The sequence below is a fragment of the Oryza glaberrima genome, chromosome 9, assembly GCF_000147395.1.
Source record: "Oryza glaberrima chromosome 9, OglaRS2, whole genome shotgun sequence".
In the NCBI taxonomy this organism is placed as follows: domain Eukaryota; kingdom Viridiplantae; phylum Streptophyta; class Magnoliopsida; order Poales; family Poaceae; genus Oryza; species Oryza glaberrima.
Genome location: NC_068334.1, coordinates 5146427 through 5164121, shown reverse-complemented (window position 1 = coordinate 5164121; position 17695 = coordinate 5146427). Strand labels below are relative to the sequence as shown.

Below are 17695 nucleotides of genomic sequence, written 5' to 3'. Positions count from 1 at the left end.
GAGATGGGAGAGACAAATAAACTACAATATATATAGGTCCCTCTATGTATAAATTCTTGAATATATATTCACATACAACTTTGTAGATTAGAGTTCATGTATCCATTTCATCAAAAATTTACTGGGAAAATTTTCCTGTTTGACCAAATTCTTCCGGTACTACAGACCTTACAAAGCACACATGCCACATATATATATGGGCAAGGTTTTCCTCTGAATTTGAATCGTACAATCGTTTTGTTTCTGCCAAAACAATTAAGCAAATTAATATAGAGAGCCTGGAAGACTAACCTGGAGCGTCCAGATCGAAGGCCAGCGAGCCGGTAAGGATGCTGACAAGATGATCCGGGAACAGTCAGCAAGAAAATGAGAGATCTCTCTCTCTCTCCTTTCTTTCTTGAGGTCGGAGCCCTTCGTAAGGTGAAGATGTTTGAACCGAATGAACTGCTGGGATACACATGGATACTAGTAGCTTGAGGTCAAGTTTTTCTTGCTCTAAAAAAAATGACCAGGTTAAGTTGTGGGTCATCGGTCAATATGATAACTCAAGATGTGCACATGTACCGTCTCACCATTGACCTACAGAAAGTTCGAAGTTGCTGCGCTCCTATTGTGACCTTCGAACATTAATTGCAGACCATCTCTCGAGATCAAACATTAATTACCATCTTTCAAGATCAAACATTAATTAATTACTACCTCCGTTCCAAAATACTTATCGCTTTAATTTTTTTAAAAAAATTTAATTATTCGTTTTATTCAAAATATTATAGAATTATTATTTATTTTATTTGTGACTTGCTTTATTATTAAAAGTACTTAAAGTATAACTTATCAATTTTTTATATTTACACTAATTTTTCAAATAAGACGAATGGTTAAACGTTTGTAAGAAAAAGTCAAAGCAACCACTAATTTGGACGGAGGTAGCATCATCATCCAGGGGAAGTGTGCTCGGTGATGGCCTATATAGTATTATATATATTGTGAAGGACCAAATGCCAAAAGAAAAACGTAGTCATGAAAAGTTGTTACCGTGCCATTTTAAAGGGAATACCGTAAGATTACATATATGTTGTCTCTCACCGAGGGTCCCCATCGTCTGCCTTTGGCTTCAAAGGCAAACCTTGCCGTTGCTTCTATCTCATCCACCGATTCAACCATCAATGGCTGCGTGCATGAGCCATACAAAAGTGTTAATTAGCAGCAATGTACTACAGAGAGAATAAGGTGTTTCACTTGAGAAAAAAATCACCAAACAAAATCTCGGGCGACAAAGAGCACGCAGGAAAAAAAAACATCTAGACTTGACTCAGTGCTAAAAAACCGGTACTACCAAATTTCTCGCGTAAGTGAGTACGGTTTTCTACAAATACGATATTTTTTTACTTGATTTTAAACTTTTCTTTCGCGTAACAAAGTACAAATATGGGTGCTTATATAAATTTATGCATACCCATCCATATAAATGGATAGGCGTACACCATAGCCCGGCAAAATGACCCACACACCATAACTCCACATACTATGAACATATATACATGTAAACCAAAATCACCGAAAGATTATTTTTTAAGTATGTTTCTTTTCCTATTTCAAGTAGGTAATGAATTGCCTCTATCTTGGTTCTTTGGCATAAGTTTTGAAAGTTATTGTGTAATTAGTGTGTAAAAGTCTATATTTCTTTTACTATAATGTCTATAATTTATAGTGTAAGAAATTAATTGTTTTTTGGATAAATATGAAGCATCAATATAGAGTGAATATATTGTCGAAAAACACTAAAAATGATTATGTGAAATCAAAGACGACGTTGGACTTTGCCTTGTTGAATTACTCTGGTAGACCTGGATTAGTTAGCTGCTACATTAATCACTCTGGTAGGGTTATACATGCAGTGTAGCCGTTGATTGCTGAACGGGTGGGTGAGATGGAAGTAACGGCAAAGTCTGCCGTTGAGGCCAAACGTTGTCACCATGTCAATATATCCTTAAATTCAATTTTCTACGAATTTTTTTAAGCCTGTGAAAAAAAATTTACAAAGAAAAGTACTCTATTACCACTACTACAAAAGTGATTTTTCTGTACGAGACCCCATAATTTTTACAAACAGATCATAACTAGTGGCACCTGCAAAAATCGCGTGGAATTTTCGCAGACGGCTCCTTAAGAAGCCCGTATGGAAAAATCAATTTTCCCATACGGGTCTCTTAAGAAGTCCGCATGCAACGGCTCACTTAAGCGCCCGCATGGAAAAATTGATTTTTCCATGTGGCTCACTTAAGCGTCAGCATGCGAAAATAAAATTTGAAAAATTTGAAAATTTGAAACTAGTGTATCTCACTCATACGAACTTCAAATTGGATGATTCTTTTTCCTATGTTTCTAAAATCATGCTCTATCATGTTATTGTGTTCTTACTGCTATTATTTTGGCCATTTTTTCTTGTGACTTTGTTTTATCAATTTAAAATTTAAATTTCAAATCTTCAAATAATATTTTGAAGCAGTAAACGGTTTCAGCTGAAAAAGTCAACAACAACAAAGTTTTTGTATAACTCATCAAGATCTATAACTTCTATTTTGGTCATTTCTTCATTTGAGAAAGTGATACTAACATTTTCACAAAATTTACATCTCTCTCTTATAGTTTATAAAACTATATAATAGATATGTACATTTTGTGAACAATCTTACAAATCACTTTATCAGATGAATAAATAACCAAAATAAAAGTTATAGATATTGATGAGTTACACCAATTTGTTATTGATGATTTTTTCAGTTGAAATCATTTAGTATCTGAAAATGTTGTTTGAAGTTGTTATATTTGAAATTCAAATTCACATTGTTCAAACAAAGTCATGTAGAAAAATGACCAATACAAAAGTTGTAGATCTTGATAAGTTATACAGCTTTGTTCTTAACAACTTTTCCATTTGAAATCATTTACTATCTAAAAAGTTATTTAAATTTCTTATATTTTAAAATTCAAATTTTATATAGTTCAATCAAACTCAACAGAAAATTGGTAGATCTCAAGAAAATTGGTAGATCTCAACGACTTCTACAACTTTATTTTTGGCAAGTTTTTCATATGAGTTTATTTAAGACCATAAAATTTGATTCGAAGTTCTCACATTTTTAAATTAATTTTTTAATGATTATTCTTACATGCGGACCACTTAAGGAGCCTTAAGTGGTCCGCATGCAAAAATATCAACAGTTTTTTTAGTTTTTTCCCTCCTCATCACTTCAAAAATTTTCATCTCTCCTCTTCTCCTCTCTCTCTCCTCTCTCAGATATCCTCACCCCTCTCTTTTTCTTTCTCTTCCTCTCTCTCACTCTCTTCCTCTTCATCTCTCTCTTTCTCTCCTCTGCGCGTGGCCAAGGAGGGGGCGCCGAGCAGCGGGCGGCGGGCGGCGTCGAGCAGCGGGCAGCGAGCGGCGCGACCGAGGAGCAGGCACCGGGAGCAGGCTGCGGGCACCACGGCGAGGAGGAGGCGGCGAGCGCCGCGGTGAGGAGGAGGCGTCGGGAGCGGGCAGCGGCAGCTCGGCGACCTCGGCTCGGCGGCCGACAACAACGACGGCCGCGGTGGGAGCGGCGACGGTGGACGGCGGGAGCAGCGACGGCGGGCGGCGGGAGCGGCTACGGCGGCGGCGGGCGCGCAGCGGGGTCGCGGCGGCGGCTTGGCAACCTCGGCTCGGCGGCCGACAACGACGACGGCTGCGGCGGGGGCGACGGATCCGATGCCGCCGCCGACGGATTCGGTACCGGTGACAATGATGCGTGGCGGGGGCGATGGATCCGCCGCCGGTGACGACGCTGGGCGGCGGGGGCGACGGATCCGCCGTCGACGACGACGCGGGGCGGCGGGGGCGACAGATCCGCCGCCGGCGATGGCGTGCGGCATGGATGCGGCGCTCCGGTGGCTGGCTAGGGTTTGGTTTGGGGTTTTTTTGATTTTATTTTTTTTTGTTTGCTCAATTTATTTTCGCATGCGGCCGGTATAAGCGACCGCATGCGAAAATAGGATTTTCGCATGTTGTTGCGCCGGCCGCATGCAAAAAGGGTGATTTTTACAGACGATTTCGTCCATGCGGTTGGCACAACCACATGGAAAGATGGTTCTCAGGACGCATCGAAAAACCTTATCTGTAGTAGTGTACCCAGACGGACGGACAGGAGCACAGCCCGAGTTAACCATTTACACCGACGGATGGCTAAAGAAGATGCGGTGTCATGCCATTTCTATGATGTTTTTGTTGAGTTGTGATCCAAATTTATTTGCAATTAATAAAGGGCAGCTTCTACGGAGCAAAGTGGAGGCCCTGCCGGAGACTGGGCCGGAGCGTAGCGGAGAGTGGCCGACAAAGGAATTTATACGATCAATGCTTACTGCAGCAATCGTAGCTAACAATTCTAAAATGATCATATACGTGTGAAACATTTATCTTCTTTTTTTCTTTCTTTTCTATATGGTATATAAGGGTAGAATGGTCATTTCATTCATACCGCTGCATGCGAGAATGACTAAGCATGCTCACGTGACACTTTTTGTGGGTCCAAGGACTGTATTAACCCAAACAATTAATTTAGAGGACTTGTTTGGACGATTTGAAACCTCAAGGACTAAATTGAGTCCAAAGCGAAACTTCAGAGACCATATTAGCTATTCACCCTCAAATTAACATTACAAAACCATCCACAAATTGACATCACAAAATCTCCAAAAATTTACATCGCATCTAAAAATCATCCCCGCACGCCGCCGACGCCCCACATGCCACCAGAGAGGGAAAGAGGGGAGGGGGAGGAAGAGAAGGGCCCACGGTGGAATGACTGCCTCCCGTCCCCGCCGTCGCCACCCCCGCCATGCGGGCTGCCGCCACCGATGGCCCCTACGTGCACAGGCCGCTGCCGCCGTCATCGGAGGGGGAGGAGAGGGATGGAGAGAGGGGAGGGGGAGGAGTTGTGGAGGACTGGAGGAGGCGTGGAGTTGTGGAGATAAGGGGCACGCAGGGAGGACAAGGATAAGGACGTGCAGGCGGGTAGGACGAGGCGGGACGTGTTCTGATTTTTTCTTTTGTCCCGGTAGGTATGAGCAATGGGGACTAAATATTGATCTTTAGTTTGGGTTTTTGTTACCAATCGGGACTAAAGATAATGGGGGCATGACACCGGCCTAACGATTTTTAGAACCGGGACTGAAAATGATCTTTAGTCTTGGTTGGTGTTGGACTAAAGATCGTCTAGTCCTGTTGTGGTTTTAAATCGGGGGAAAAAAAGATGTTTAGTCCCAGTTCCTATTCAAACTAGGACTAATGTGGTTATGGTTTCTCTAGTAATGGTAGTTTGTATGATATGATTATGTTACATGTTCAATTTCGTGATTAATTTATATAATAAATTAAATATATAGTGATTATGTTTCTATCACAACGCATGGGTATTTTCCTAGTAAACTATAATCATTATTATAACATTAAATGTGTGTCCGTATTTTCGCAGTGTACATGTGGAATCTGTAATTTATTTTATTATTAGTTTATATTTAATATTTTAAATGTGTGTCCGTATACTTTAGAAACTTTACACCCAGAAAACTACGCTGACCTCTGAACCTCTGTATATATATTCAGTATTGTAACAGAACTCTTACTTCGCCACTCGCCAGTGCCAAATATAGTTAATTATTCCAACCAAACATGACCTGCTGGTCGACTACCGACATCAAGCGCCTGTAACGCGTCTACAGGCGCGTTCGAAGTGCAGTACTACTGCTCTCATTTATTTATTTAATTTAATAATCATATTAGATCTGTTCATTTTAAAATTAACTTTCTTTTTTGCGGGGCATTTTAAAATTAACTAACTAGGAGTACCTAAGAGTATTGTTAATTGTGCATCGATAATTTCAAGACGAACGCATCGATCAGCTCCGAACTTTCGTAAGGTCAATGGCACTGTTCACATGCATGTCAGTATATATTTTGTTGGAGGAACATTAATTTATTTTAAGTAAGCTTTTAATCTTGTTGCAGGTGCTTGCATTACATCGCACATGGTAGAGGGTTGACCCATCGCCAAAAGCTGGACTTGATATATTAAAAGTTCTCTTTTCAGTGACCAAGTTTTATTGGTCTTATTATTTACTATATTTTTTCACTTATAAGAAAATTCTTTGTATGCATTTAAGTTTTCACCCAATCCCTTGCACATTCTCGTTTTGCTCCATCTCATAGATACCCCCGGAGTTTTCTATAATTATCACCTACGTGCGTATTCTTTATGTTCGATTTATATTGCCCCTAGTTCCTAACAGTAAATGATCCACTAAAAGAATCAAAATGAGGAAAATATTATAGTATGCCAAAATGCACAATTTACTAAAAATGTACCCTTGAATTTTGAAAGAAAATTAAAAATTTAAATTTTGGAGAAAAACACAAGAATATATGGATATAATGGAAATAGAGATTGATAAATTCGAATAAATAGAATGGGGAAATCCGTGGTATTTAAATTTCAATTAAAATTCACTCAAATATTACCTTTCAAACTTGAAGCAAAGTTTCTAAAATTTTGAAGTTTCAATTATGTTGTAATATATCCTTTACTTTTTTTCTTTATAACTAAAAATTAATTTCATTTGGATTATGTGAAAGGCAATATTGTCATTTCTAAAAGTATAAACAATCAACTCTAGTCAACTAACGTAACAAAATGTGTATCGAGGGGATCAAAACAAAAACTCATGTGCATATGAAGGATTGGACAAACATCAGGGATATGAAGAGGATAAGGTGAAACCTTAAGGACGCATGGGTGAATTTTCGATTCGTAGATCTGTACACCTTGCATATAAGAACTCATCAGACCCTTGCGCAGATCGATCGATCCTCAATTAGAAGGGATCTAGATGGATCGCTCATTTTCTTGCTGAGAGTCCGTCTACTCTGTAGGTAGCATATACTACTATAGCTCGTCAAGCTACCGCCATCTGCATGCCCTGGAATTAATCCATTTGGCGATCGAGGTTAGCTAAGCCCTGTTATATACTTGTACTATTTGTTTCAAACAAAGTTTTGTTGTGCGTGTAAACATGGGCATCTCCTTTAGAACGTACGTAACCTGACAGGTTTATTTCTTGTGAGAATCGATTATTCAATCAACTCGCGCGGAAAACTCACGTACGTATTCCAGGATGGAGAGGTTTTAGCTTATGAGTTTCTTTACGTTACGGTACACCACACCATACTACTACTACAAGTAGTAGATCGTATTGATCCAACGATTCAAATTCACTCTATACTAATAAAGTTCACTATAGTATGAATAGTATATCTAAGTAGTATATATACTAATTGTGGAAAAAAATGTCATGACATTTTAAGTAATTTGTTAGATAATTCGTGCGAAGATTAATCCAACAGCAAATCTCTAAGGCCTTAGTCGTTTAATCCCCAGGTGAGGGGGAATGGAGGGGATTGAGGGGGAATAATTCCAAATCTCCTTCAAATCCCTCTCAATCCGCTTGTGAGAGGGATTAATTAAACGAACAATGCCTAATAATAGATTTGTGCAAATAATTATTGAAGCAAAATGTTCGTTCTAAATCTCTTCGCTTCCAGGGAAATCTCACGGACTACTTCTTGGCCACATTGACCACAGGCCCTTCTCCAGGTATATATTTCTATATTTCTGTTCTCAAATCTCATGAAATGCTCCTTTCCATGCGAAAAGGACTATTTTCTTTGAATTGATCGTGGAAATTGATTTATGCACCAGAAGATATATATATCATGGGGAACAAATTAAGCCACACAAGTGATGGACCAAAGGAACTGTCATTCCAGACAATAGAGAAAATTACGAAAGATTTCGGTGAAGTACTCGGGAGTGGTTCTTTTGGAGTTGTTTTCAAGGTATTATAAGACCCTGCCAGATTATTAGCTAACCTACCCCACCACTATTTTACTGTATGGGATGGTGCGTGTGTATCCGTACTAAATTTTCCTACCTATATATATACTATAATGACGTGAGAAAGTTCCAATTAAATATCTTCAATATGCAACTAACTCAAGCTTATATCATGATTTGTTTGTGTATATATCTTATATTATGTGTATCTAGTTAGTTCACACCAATTAACCTTATAAAAAAAAAAGGCAAGCCGTGAAAGGTTACAGTGACTTGAGTCGTACCCTAAGGTCCTGAGTTCAAATCTCCTATGGAGCGAATTTCAGATTGGGTTGTTTGCGGAGCTAAGCTCCTTATTTCAATGACCGTATATATCCGGTTGGATGTAGAGGCCGGGTAAAAAAAATACCCTTCTCTAAAAAAATAAATAAATAAATAAAAAGGCAAGTCTATATCTCAAAATATAGGTTAATTCAAACACCATGTTTGAATCCATATCTCAATGCCACTACCATAGAATATGGTAGCACTAATGGTTCAAAGCGATAATACGAAGCTCACTCTTTCATGTAAAGTAAGAAAAGGTAATATCAAAGCCACAACTTAGACCCCTGTTGATATAGATCCATGGGCTTGAATCTACAGAGAATCCAGAGAAGCTCAGCCAAACCAGAAAAAAAAATGACAACATTACAAATAGAACGTGAAACCATGTTGAACTCTGACCATGTGCCGGTTGAAGAATGAACCGATAACTCACATACAGTGGCATGGTTTAAGGGAACGGAACCCATTGGAGCCATAGCGAAAACTTACTGTTTCCTATTCAAAATTAGCTTTCTCAATATCAGTTAATTTTTCATCTTTTCTTCCTTGTTTTCCCTCGCAAAATAAATTCTACTCCCCTCACAAATACTTAGTGAATCGTTTTCCAACATATAATGAATGAGGTCAACAGATCGACATTGGATTTGTTTTTTCTTTTGTGCATACGTATAGAACGATTGTTATTGGTACTAAAATTGAGTAAAAAATGGATGGAGCGTATAATTATACTACTCCCTCATGGTTTGGTGCTGACTTTTGGACATATGTCTGATCATTTGTCTTATTCAAAAATTTCCTGTAAACTTGCAAATGTGTAAATTATCTTTGATGTACTTTTAATAATAAACCAAGTCACAACAAAATAAATTATAATTATGTAACGTAATGACCAGATTTCAATATTCAATGGCATCATATTTAAAAACCGAGGGGAGTACATACTACATACTACTATGTGCAAGAGGGGCACTATGTATTAACCAGAGATGTCTATCAGGGAATGCTCATGAATGGGGAAGAGGTTGCTGTGAAGAAAATTCATAACTGCATAGGAATCGATGAAAATCAATTTTGGACAGAATTCGAAAACCTTACGAGGCTCAAGCATCGAAATATTGTACGGCTGGTGGGTTTCTGCAATGAAACACAGGAAGTGGTGGTAGAGGTTAATGGCAATGATATAGTTGCTCTAGAGCCGTGTAGAGCGCTCTGTTTAGAGTACATGCCAAATGGAAATCTTAGCAAGTACATTTCAGGTACAACTGTGCTTCCTGTCAAAGATGTTATTTATTGTATAATTCCATGCATCCTTAATGTCCATGGTCCGATGTTTCTTTCTAATTTTTGCAGATGAACATGATGGACTCGATTGGTACATGCGCTACAAAATAATTAAGGGGATATGTGAGGGCTTGAAATACCTTCATGAGGAAACAGAGAAACCTGTTTATCATTTTGACCTAAAACCTGAAAATATATTACTTGATAAGGATATGGTGCCAAAACTTGCAGATTTTGGTTTGTCCGGACTCCTTGACCGAACTGGACTGGCAACCGTTCCCATTGGATCAAGGTAAAGCATAATTGCTCGTGTAGTTTCAGTTGAATTTCTCCGTAGTGATTTTTCTATTGGTACTCCCTATCGATAGGAATATGATTTCTGCTGGTATATGATTTCGGTCCACTTACAGGAATATGATTTCTGCTGGTATAATAATGTATTTTTTCCGACGGTTTTAGCCTACAGGTAGCTCTCAAGTGTGATCTAATTAATCAATCATCTGTATCATTTACAATATAATGCAGGGGATACTTGCCACCAGAATATGTATATGGTGGCTTAGTGTCACGTAAATTTGACACCTTCAGTCTGGGAGTTATAATAATACACATGGTGGCAGGAGATACGGAATTCTCTCCGTCCCAGTTTACGGACGAAGAATCGTCCGCCGAGGCGTTTGCTAATAATGTGAGAGAACTTTTGTTTTCTTAATTTGCTTTGCATGTGTGTCGAGACTCATCTGAACTTTTGACAAATTTTGCGTAAAGATGAGTTTCACATGCTTTCAGCATGTCAATGCAAGCAGTGTATATACCTACAGGTTATCATTAACTTGCAACTTTGTAGATACGTGAAAACTGGAGGAAGAGGCCACAGAAAAAATGGGGCTGCACATCGTTGGAAGTAGATTGCAATCAAGTGAAGACATGCATCAAAATAGCAACAAAATGTGTCAATAGTGACAGATCGAAAAGGCCTTCAGTGGGGGATATCGTCAGACAACTGAAAGAGACAGAAGTAATGGATCAGAAGGTTAGCTTGTTAATTATATAACTAGAAGATAGCCCACGCATTTGCGCGGACATGCATCGTATGCTAAATTTGAGACACTTATAGAAGCAAACATCTGCCACGATTTCTCTATAAATTTTTTTCATCGGCCTTAATTGCTTTTATAATTCTCTAACCTATTAGCTTTATAGTATATCATATTTGTGTTATGCCACGATTTCTTCATAATTTTTTTTCATCGGCATTAATTGATTTTATAATTCTCCAAACCCATTAGCTTTATATTATATCATATTTAAATAATATTTATAAGCAATTATTTGTAATATTCTTCATCATTTGATTTGAAAAGATGGTAGACTTATTTTCTTCAGAAAACATGTCAACAAAAGTAAAAGTAAGGTGTTTTGTCCAGATTCGTAGCTAGAGTTTGTCTTTTTCTGGGACAGAGTAGTACGTACATGTGAATAACAAAATTGAAAAGCCAAAAGTGAATTAGGCCATGTTTAGATTCTATGCCAAAACTTTACACCATGTTCACATCAGATGTTTGAACACCTGAATGAAATAATAAATATCGGCCAAAAAATAACTAATTGCACATATTGCGACTAATTTGCGAGTCGAATCTTTTAAGCCTAATTGCTCCATGATTTGACAATGTGGTGCTACAGTAAACATTTGCTAATGACGGAATAATTAGACTTATAAATTCGTCTCGCGGTTTACTAACGAATTTTGTAATTAGTTTTTTTATTAGTGCCCAAACACCCCATGCGACACCCTATATAATACCCGATGTGACACGCCAAAACTTTACACCCCTGGATCTAAACACCCCCTTAATCATCAGCCATGACGGGACATACGAGCAAGAGCAGGATGACTACGGTGACGCCCTAGGGAAGCTTCCCTCCGTGCGGCCCTTAGCCGCGGTTCCGGCGGCGCTAGGTTATTTTAATCTCAATTAAGTTGGACAGCTAAAAATATTGGACCCACTGAATTAAGTAAAAATTGAGGGATGGATTTTATTAGCGTCACGTGGTAACTTGAGAGCGTTTTATGGATTGGCACGTGGCAGTGTAAGAGCGTTTTAAGAAAGTTCAATGGACTTTTAGTATTCAACAATTAATATAAAACAAAATTATTAAATTATCTAATATTATTAAATTATTATAAATTATGGTCCTTGATGCAATAATTCAATAACATAATCCGGGTTATCGAATTTTGTTATACTTCCTCTGTTTCACAATGTAAAACTTTTCAGCATTACCCATATTCATATAGATATTAATGAATCTAAACATACATGTGTCTAGATTCATTAGCATCTATATGAATGTGGGCAATGCTAGAAAATTTTACATTGTGAAACGGAGGAAGTATAACAAATATATCTAATCTACCGGTCTAAAATTATGGGCCCACTAATTTAAATGAAAATCAACGGTGAGATTATAAAATACCATGTGGCGACTTAGGAGCGTTTGTAGGGACGTCACACGGCGGTTTAGGAGCGTTTATAGAAAGATTAATGGACTTTTAGTATATAATAGATAGAAGATAGATAGATAGATAGATAGGTTCCCTGTCGCTCTGTTTTTTTATCATTGTATGTAATGCGGTGCAGGACCAAGTTAAATTAGGAAACAAATATATATAGACAGCTAAGATACTTGTTACTTTGAGGCAGGGCCGTCCGCGGCCAGCGCGTCCGCACAGGGCCCCCAATTTTCAGGGGTCCCTTAGGTCCAAAACTTCAACACTAGATATAAAACTCAATAAGTAAATTGGTAGCCTAAATAGTCCCGAAAATCTGTTATTTTTCTTGTCGTTTTGGCTTCGATTACACCTTTGCCGGTTCACACAGTTGCGTCGGTTCGCAATCTTGAATCGCCTCCCACTGTGGACCTCGCCAATTGCCAATCGCAACGAACGAGAGAGTAAATGACGCCTCACCTCTCTCTCTCGCGCGGTCGTGCCGCCTAACGCCGTCGCTGCCTGACGCCTGCCGCGCCCCTGACCTAATTCTTTCTGTTAATTTCTAATCCGGTAATCCCTAATTTTGGATTATCATTTTAGGCCATTCGCTATGGAATATATTATGGAGTATAAATTATTTTCATATTATATCATCAATTAAGTTTTTATCCTTCAACTTTGCACAGGGCCCCCGAATTTGACGGGACGGCCCTGCTTTGAGGAACATATATATTAGCATTAACATTGATGTGGTTATAATGTATTCATCCCCGTATTTTGCAGGAGAATTCTGAGTCGGATGAATTGCTCAGCATTGAGCCGCTAGAGCTTCAGTTCCCCATTAAACCAAAGGAGGCAGCGCCAGCTTGCTCACTGCAACTGACCAACTGGACGCATGACTACGTGGCCTATTTACTGACATACACAGGGCCCAAAAAATTCTTCAGAAAGCCAGCCAAGGGGGTATTGCCGCCGCGATCCACGGTCGGCGTCACGGTAACAATGCAGGAGCCAGCGCAGGAAGACTCGAGCTCACAGCAGACGTCGCAGTTAAGGGATAGTAGTAGCTCAATCATCGTGCGGAGCACTCGAGTAAGCGAAGACGTCGATCCCAGCCAGATCACCAGGGCTTTGTTCGTCAGAAAGGTGGCACCGGCGGCCGGCGGGATCCTCTCCTTTCTCCGGACGACGACACCGGAAGTCAGTAGAGTCGTGAACAAGGTGATTGTCAAGGTTGTTCATCACGTCCCGCCGCCGGCGACGACCCAGCATCAACCTGAGGAGGAGAGGTCCGGTACCGATGTGCATCGGCAGCAACCTGACAAGGAGAAATGCTCCCAGGAGGAGAGTTCTGATACAGATGTGCATCAACAGCATCCTGACAAGGACAAAAAAGAAAAGGAGAAACGTTCTGAGAAGGAGAGGCCTCGTACAGATGATGATGGACATGAGCCTGTGAAAAACAGGAACAAAACCCCATGGATCGACCCACCAAATATTTGGGGCCAAGGTGGGTCAAAGTTCAGTGGCCCACGCAACAGAGTTGGACCGACACAACATACTTGTTTCCCAAAGTCTCAAATCATAAAGGCGAATAGGCTATCCATCGGCGGAGGAAATGAGAAGGGAGAACAGCACCGCTCCAACGCCACCGCCGAGCCTCGCCCGCAACGAGAGCGGTGGCGGTGACAGGCCGCTGGCCGCTGTGACTGCATCGGAGGCTTCGTTGGCTGTTCTTGGATGATGGATTCGGAAGAATATCCATGGCTTGCTTTTCTCTCTGTTTATCGATTCAATTCATTAATTACATGCATGGTTAAAGGTAAGTTGCTAACTCAGTCTTACAGTTCACAACTACTACTGATTTTCGTCTTTAGAATATCTTTGTAATTGAAGATTTCGACTTCAATAAATTTTCATGTTGAGAATATCTTTGTAAAATAAGTATTGTGACATCAATAAAGTCTAAAATTATACATTTAGTTTTGTGTGTGTAATTATTATTTCTTATATTAGTCATCCAAACGATCTCCTTGCAATCATATCCCAATTATATATGTTTCTAAAACGGTTTAGTGGATAAGGAAGTTGCCACTCTCGTACGATCCATATGTAAATTTTGCTACAGGACACTCTGACTTTGCGGTTTTAGCTCCTAAACACAACAAAAGTCGATCTTTGGGAAAGACATTTCCAAAATATGGTTATTCGTTGTTAGACACCGCAAACATTAAATGGTACATTTTGCTAGACGATACTCAGAATTTGTGTAATTTGCTCATAGACATCGGAAAAATGTATCATGGCTAAAGATTCTTAAAAATCTGGTAATTTGCTACAGGACATTTTTGGTTTAATTGACGAGAGAAATTTTCAAAAAGATGAGAATGCCCCTAGACCAAAAGCTTCTGACCTGAGACTAGAGTGAAGATGGAATACGGTGTGTACTAGCAATATACTTGCAGGGTGATGACAAATTTAGATTTCAACACAGCATGTCTTTCGCATGTGAAAGAAGATATAAGACTAAATTGAATCTTGCATTAAAAACTGATAAAAAGGATGAGAAGTAAGTGATCGGAAAACTTTGTTCTTTCTTCGTCCTATCTATAAGAGGAGAGCATATAAAAAATGTAACCCATTCTTTTGTTTTTTTTAGCTCATTGGTCATCTGCTTGGAGTTTCTGCCTTAATATCAATATTTTACCAACAAAATCTAATAAACTTAGAGTTGTATAATTTCCAAATTTTCACTCCAACACCATGTTTGTCGGAGATCGCTACTCCAACAACAAGGAAGAGAGGAGACCCCCCCCCCCCCAAGAAGATTCAACCAGGGGGCTTGTAGAGGAGGAGTTTGGATCGTGTGAAACGTGCGCAAATGAACACAAACACCAGCACATATATATAGGTTCAGGTTGCCCGGGAGCGTAAAACCCTACTTCTGTGTTTTTCTGTACTATGTGGATGTTTTAAAGTTATAAACTGCATTAGCTAGGGTTCACTGGGTTCCGACCGTTTTTCAGTAATAAAACCCCTCCTTTTTATAGTTCAAGGAGGGTGTACACTGCTCTAAATTTCTCAGTATCTCCTATGCTATGTCTTGTCACTGTTCTCTTGATAGCCCCGCACTAAAGGTAGACAATTTTTACAGTGCCCTAGGCTCCCAGTCAACGGGGCCGGGGCTAGCTAGGGCTTGCTTCTCTTGCCACGTATGTATATCTATACTCAGATAGATTGCACACGTCATGGTAGAGTAGCCGCCGCTCTTTTTTTCCTTGGGGCGGGAGAAGTGGGGTGTGACAGGCCTAGGCAGGAGCAGACCTCGGTACACCTTGTAAATATATCTCCTGTATGTCTCCACACTCTTCTTTACATGAAGAATGTGGAACCTATGGGAGAAGTGGGGTGTGATGGGGCCCGGGTAGGAGTAGGCCTCGGTACACCTTGTAAAAATATCTCTTGTACATTTCGACACTCTTCTTTACATCAAGAATCTAAAACTCACAAGAGAAATGAGGTGTGATGGGGCCTAGGCAGGAACAGGCCTCGATACACCTTGCAAATATATCTCATGTATGTCTCCATACTATTCTTTACATGAAGAATGTCAAACCTACAAGAGAAGTGGGGTGTGTCGGGGCCCGGGCAAGAGTCGGCCACATGACACTCCATTACCTCCTTTTTCTCTAATTCTTAGTAGTGATAATATTTTACAGCCTATACCGTAGTGACATGGCACAATCATACTTTAATATAAGGAGAAAGGGATACCCGGATTCCCCTTTCTCCAACAATGTTTGAAGCCAATGGTCCCAAGGGTATTCTCATCTATTTCAAGTAGTTTCTCTCTCCAATTAAGCCAAAAGTGTCCCCTAGCAAATTGCCAATTTTCTATGGTGTGTTTCAAATATGACACATTTTTTCTATGTCTACTAGCAAATTACATAAATTTCAGGTGTCCTGTAGCATAATTTTTGTCTTAAAATCTATATTTTTATGTAGAATATGAGATAGAAATAGTGTGCAAAGTCAAAAATACCCTTGAGTCCACCTGTCATATTCTTCCTCTTCCTCCATACTCTCCCTACCCAGGCCATGTGGTGGCTGGCACGGAGGTTGTGGCCACACGCGCGAAGACCGGTGTGGGCTACTCCATGCAATGGGGCAAGCCAGGCACTGTCGTGGCCGACACAGGCGCGGGCGGTGTTGTGCAACGGGGTCGACTGGACACCGGTTCCGTGCGATAGGGCCAGGCGACCGCAGACACGGGCAGCGCCGTGCAAAACAGCTGTGCGGAGGCCAAGCCGGCGTCGGCGCGACGACACCACGGCAGCGCCAAGCGCAGCGAAGGTCATTGTCGTGCCGCCGCTGCCACAACGGGGCACGGCAGGGCTAGGTGGAGCCGGCCGCGTGGTGGGGAGGGAAGGGGATAGGGAGACAGAGAGAATAGAGAGGTGGACTGACATGGGGACCAGGGGTATTTCTAACCTCTCACCCTATTTATCTCTCTTATTCAAACCAAAAATATTTTTTTAATGAGTGGAGTGTCCAACAGTAAATATCCACATTCTGAGGCTGCTTACTTTTCAGCTATTGTAGCTTAGCTACTCCTCGATTTCTGTTAGCATCAAACTGTCAAACGGTGTATTTTACATGAATACTTTTTATATATATGTTGTTTAAGAAAATCTAATAAATTTATTCATAAATTTTAATATATTAGTACTTAATTAATCATATAATAATCACGTTTCTCGTTTTACGTGCAGCTAATTAGTCATTTCAAACATCTAAAAAGAACGCAGCCTGAGTGTCTTCCCCGGAGGAGAGATCTAGTACGGATGTGCATCAACAGCAACCTGAGAAGAAAAAGTCTAACTGCTTCATACGGGTGACTCGGTGGTGGCGGCGGGTCAGGGAGTGAGTTGTGATTGTAGTAGGATGGAGGTTTTATCTCTGAGCTAAAAAAGGAGTCCTTGGTGGATGCGTCTAAAGGAGTCTATGGAAGAGAAAATCCCTTCTCATATCGTATGGAAGATGGACTCGTTTCCAACTATAAGAGGAATCGGAGCCTGCAGGGCTCCGGTCAATGGGAACCAAAAATTCTTGATCAACAAAGGCGAGCAAGTCTTCGATCCAGGAGAACATCACACATCAATCTCGGTGTGCGCACGCTCGATGTCCACTCTTATGGTGGGGTGAAAAGGGGGTGCCCGGTGAGGGCACTACCTGCCCGAAGCATGTCAAGAGAGGGCTAAAGTTGGCTTTGATGACAATACAGTTGCAGGTGGAGCAGCCTAGCAGCAAAGCTATGGGGATGAAGAAGTTGGGATCAATGATGGTACTCCTAATACAAGTTGATAAAGAGCACCAAGTGCAGCCATCTTTGAGGATCCTTGCAATGAAGAACTTAAACTCGTCTGTGTCCTTCGGGGCATCAGTATCACAGGATGATGCTCTGGTAGCAAGAAAAAGAACTGTGAAATAGAAGAATGTTTAGAACAGTATGGTGAAACATGAGAAAGCTCTGGTGGTTCATGTGAAGCAGGGAAGTCGGCGTACTCAAAAGAAACCTAAGTTACAGAATCTCATGGGGATGGAGGTGAGAATCATGGATGCAACTTGCCATGGGGATGTCGGTGAACTGACAGGGCAAGAGGAG

The 17695-nt window shown here is 40.4% G+C and overlaps 1 protein-coding gene across 1 annotated transcript; it reads left to right on the top strand.

The window, feature by feature from the left end:
• Positions 1-9252: 9252 nt before the first annotated feature.
• LOC127784690 (probable LRR receptor-like serine/threonine-protein kinase At1g53440) lies at positions 9253-13719 on the top strand. The gene is made up of 5 exons (XM_052312036.1): positions 9253-9508; positions 9603-9825; positions 10059-10221; positions 10381-10566; positions 12814-13719. The coding sequence occupies exons 1-5, from the start codon at positions 9253-9255 to the stop codon at positions 13717-13719; spliced, it is 1734 nt and encodes a 577-aa protein (XP_052167996.1).
• Positions 13720-17695: the final 3976 nt, after the last annotated feature.

Bases quoted from the DNA above. Each gene is read 5' to 3' on its own strand.
- LOC127784690 (XM_052312036.1), top strand. From the start codon at position 9,253: ATGCTCATGAATGGGGAAGAGGTTGCTGTGAAGAAAATTCATAACTGC. The intron at 9,509-9,602 runs GTACAACTGTGC...TAATTTTTGCAG, and splicing joins TCTTAGCAAGTACATTTCAG to ATGAACATGATGGACTCGAT. The intron at 9,826-10,058 runs GTAAAGCATAAT...AATATAATGCAG, and splicing joins ACCGTTCCCATTGGATCAAG to GGGATACTTGCCACCAGAAT.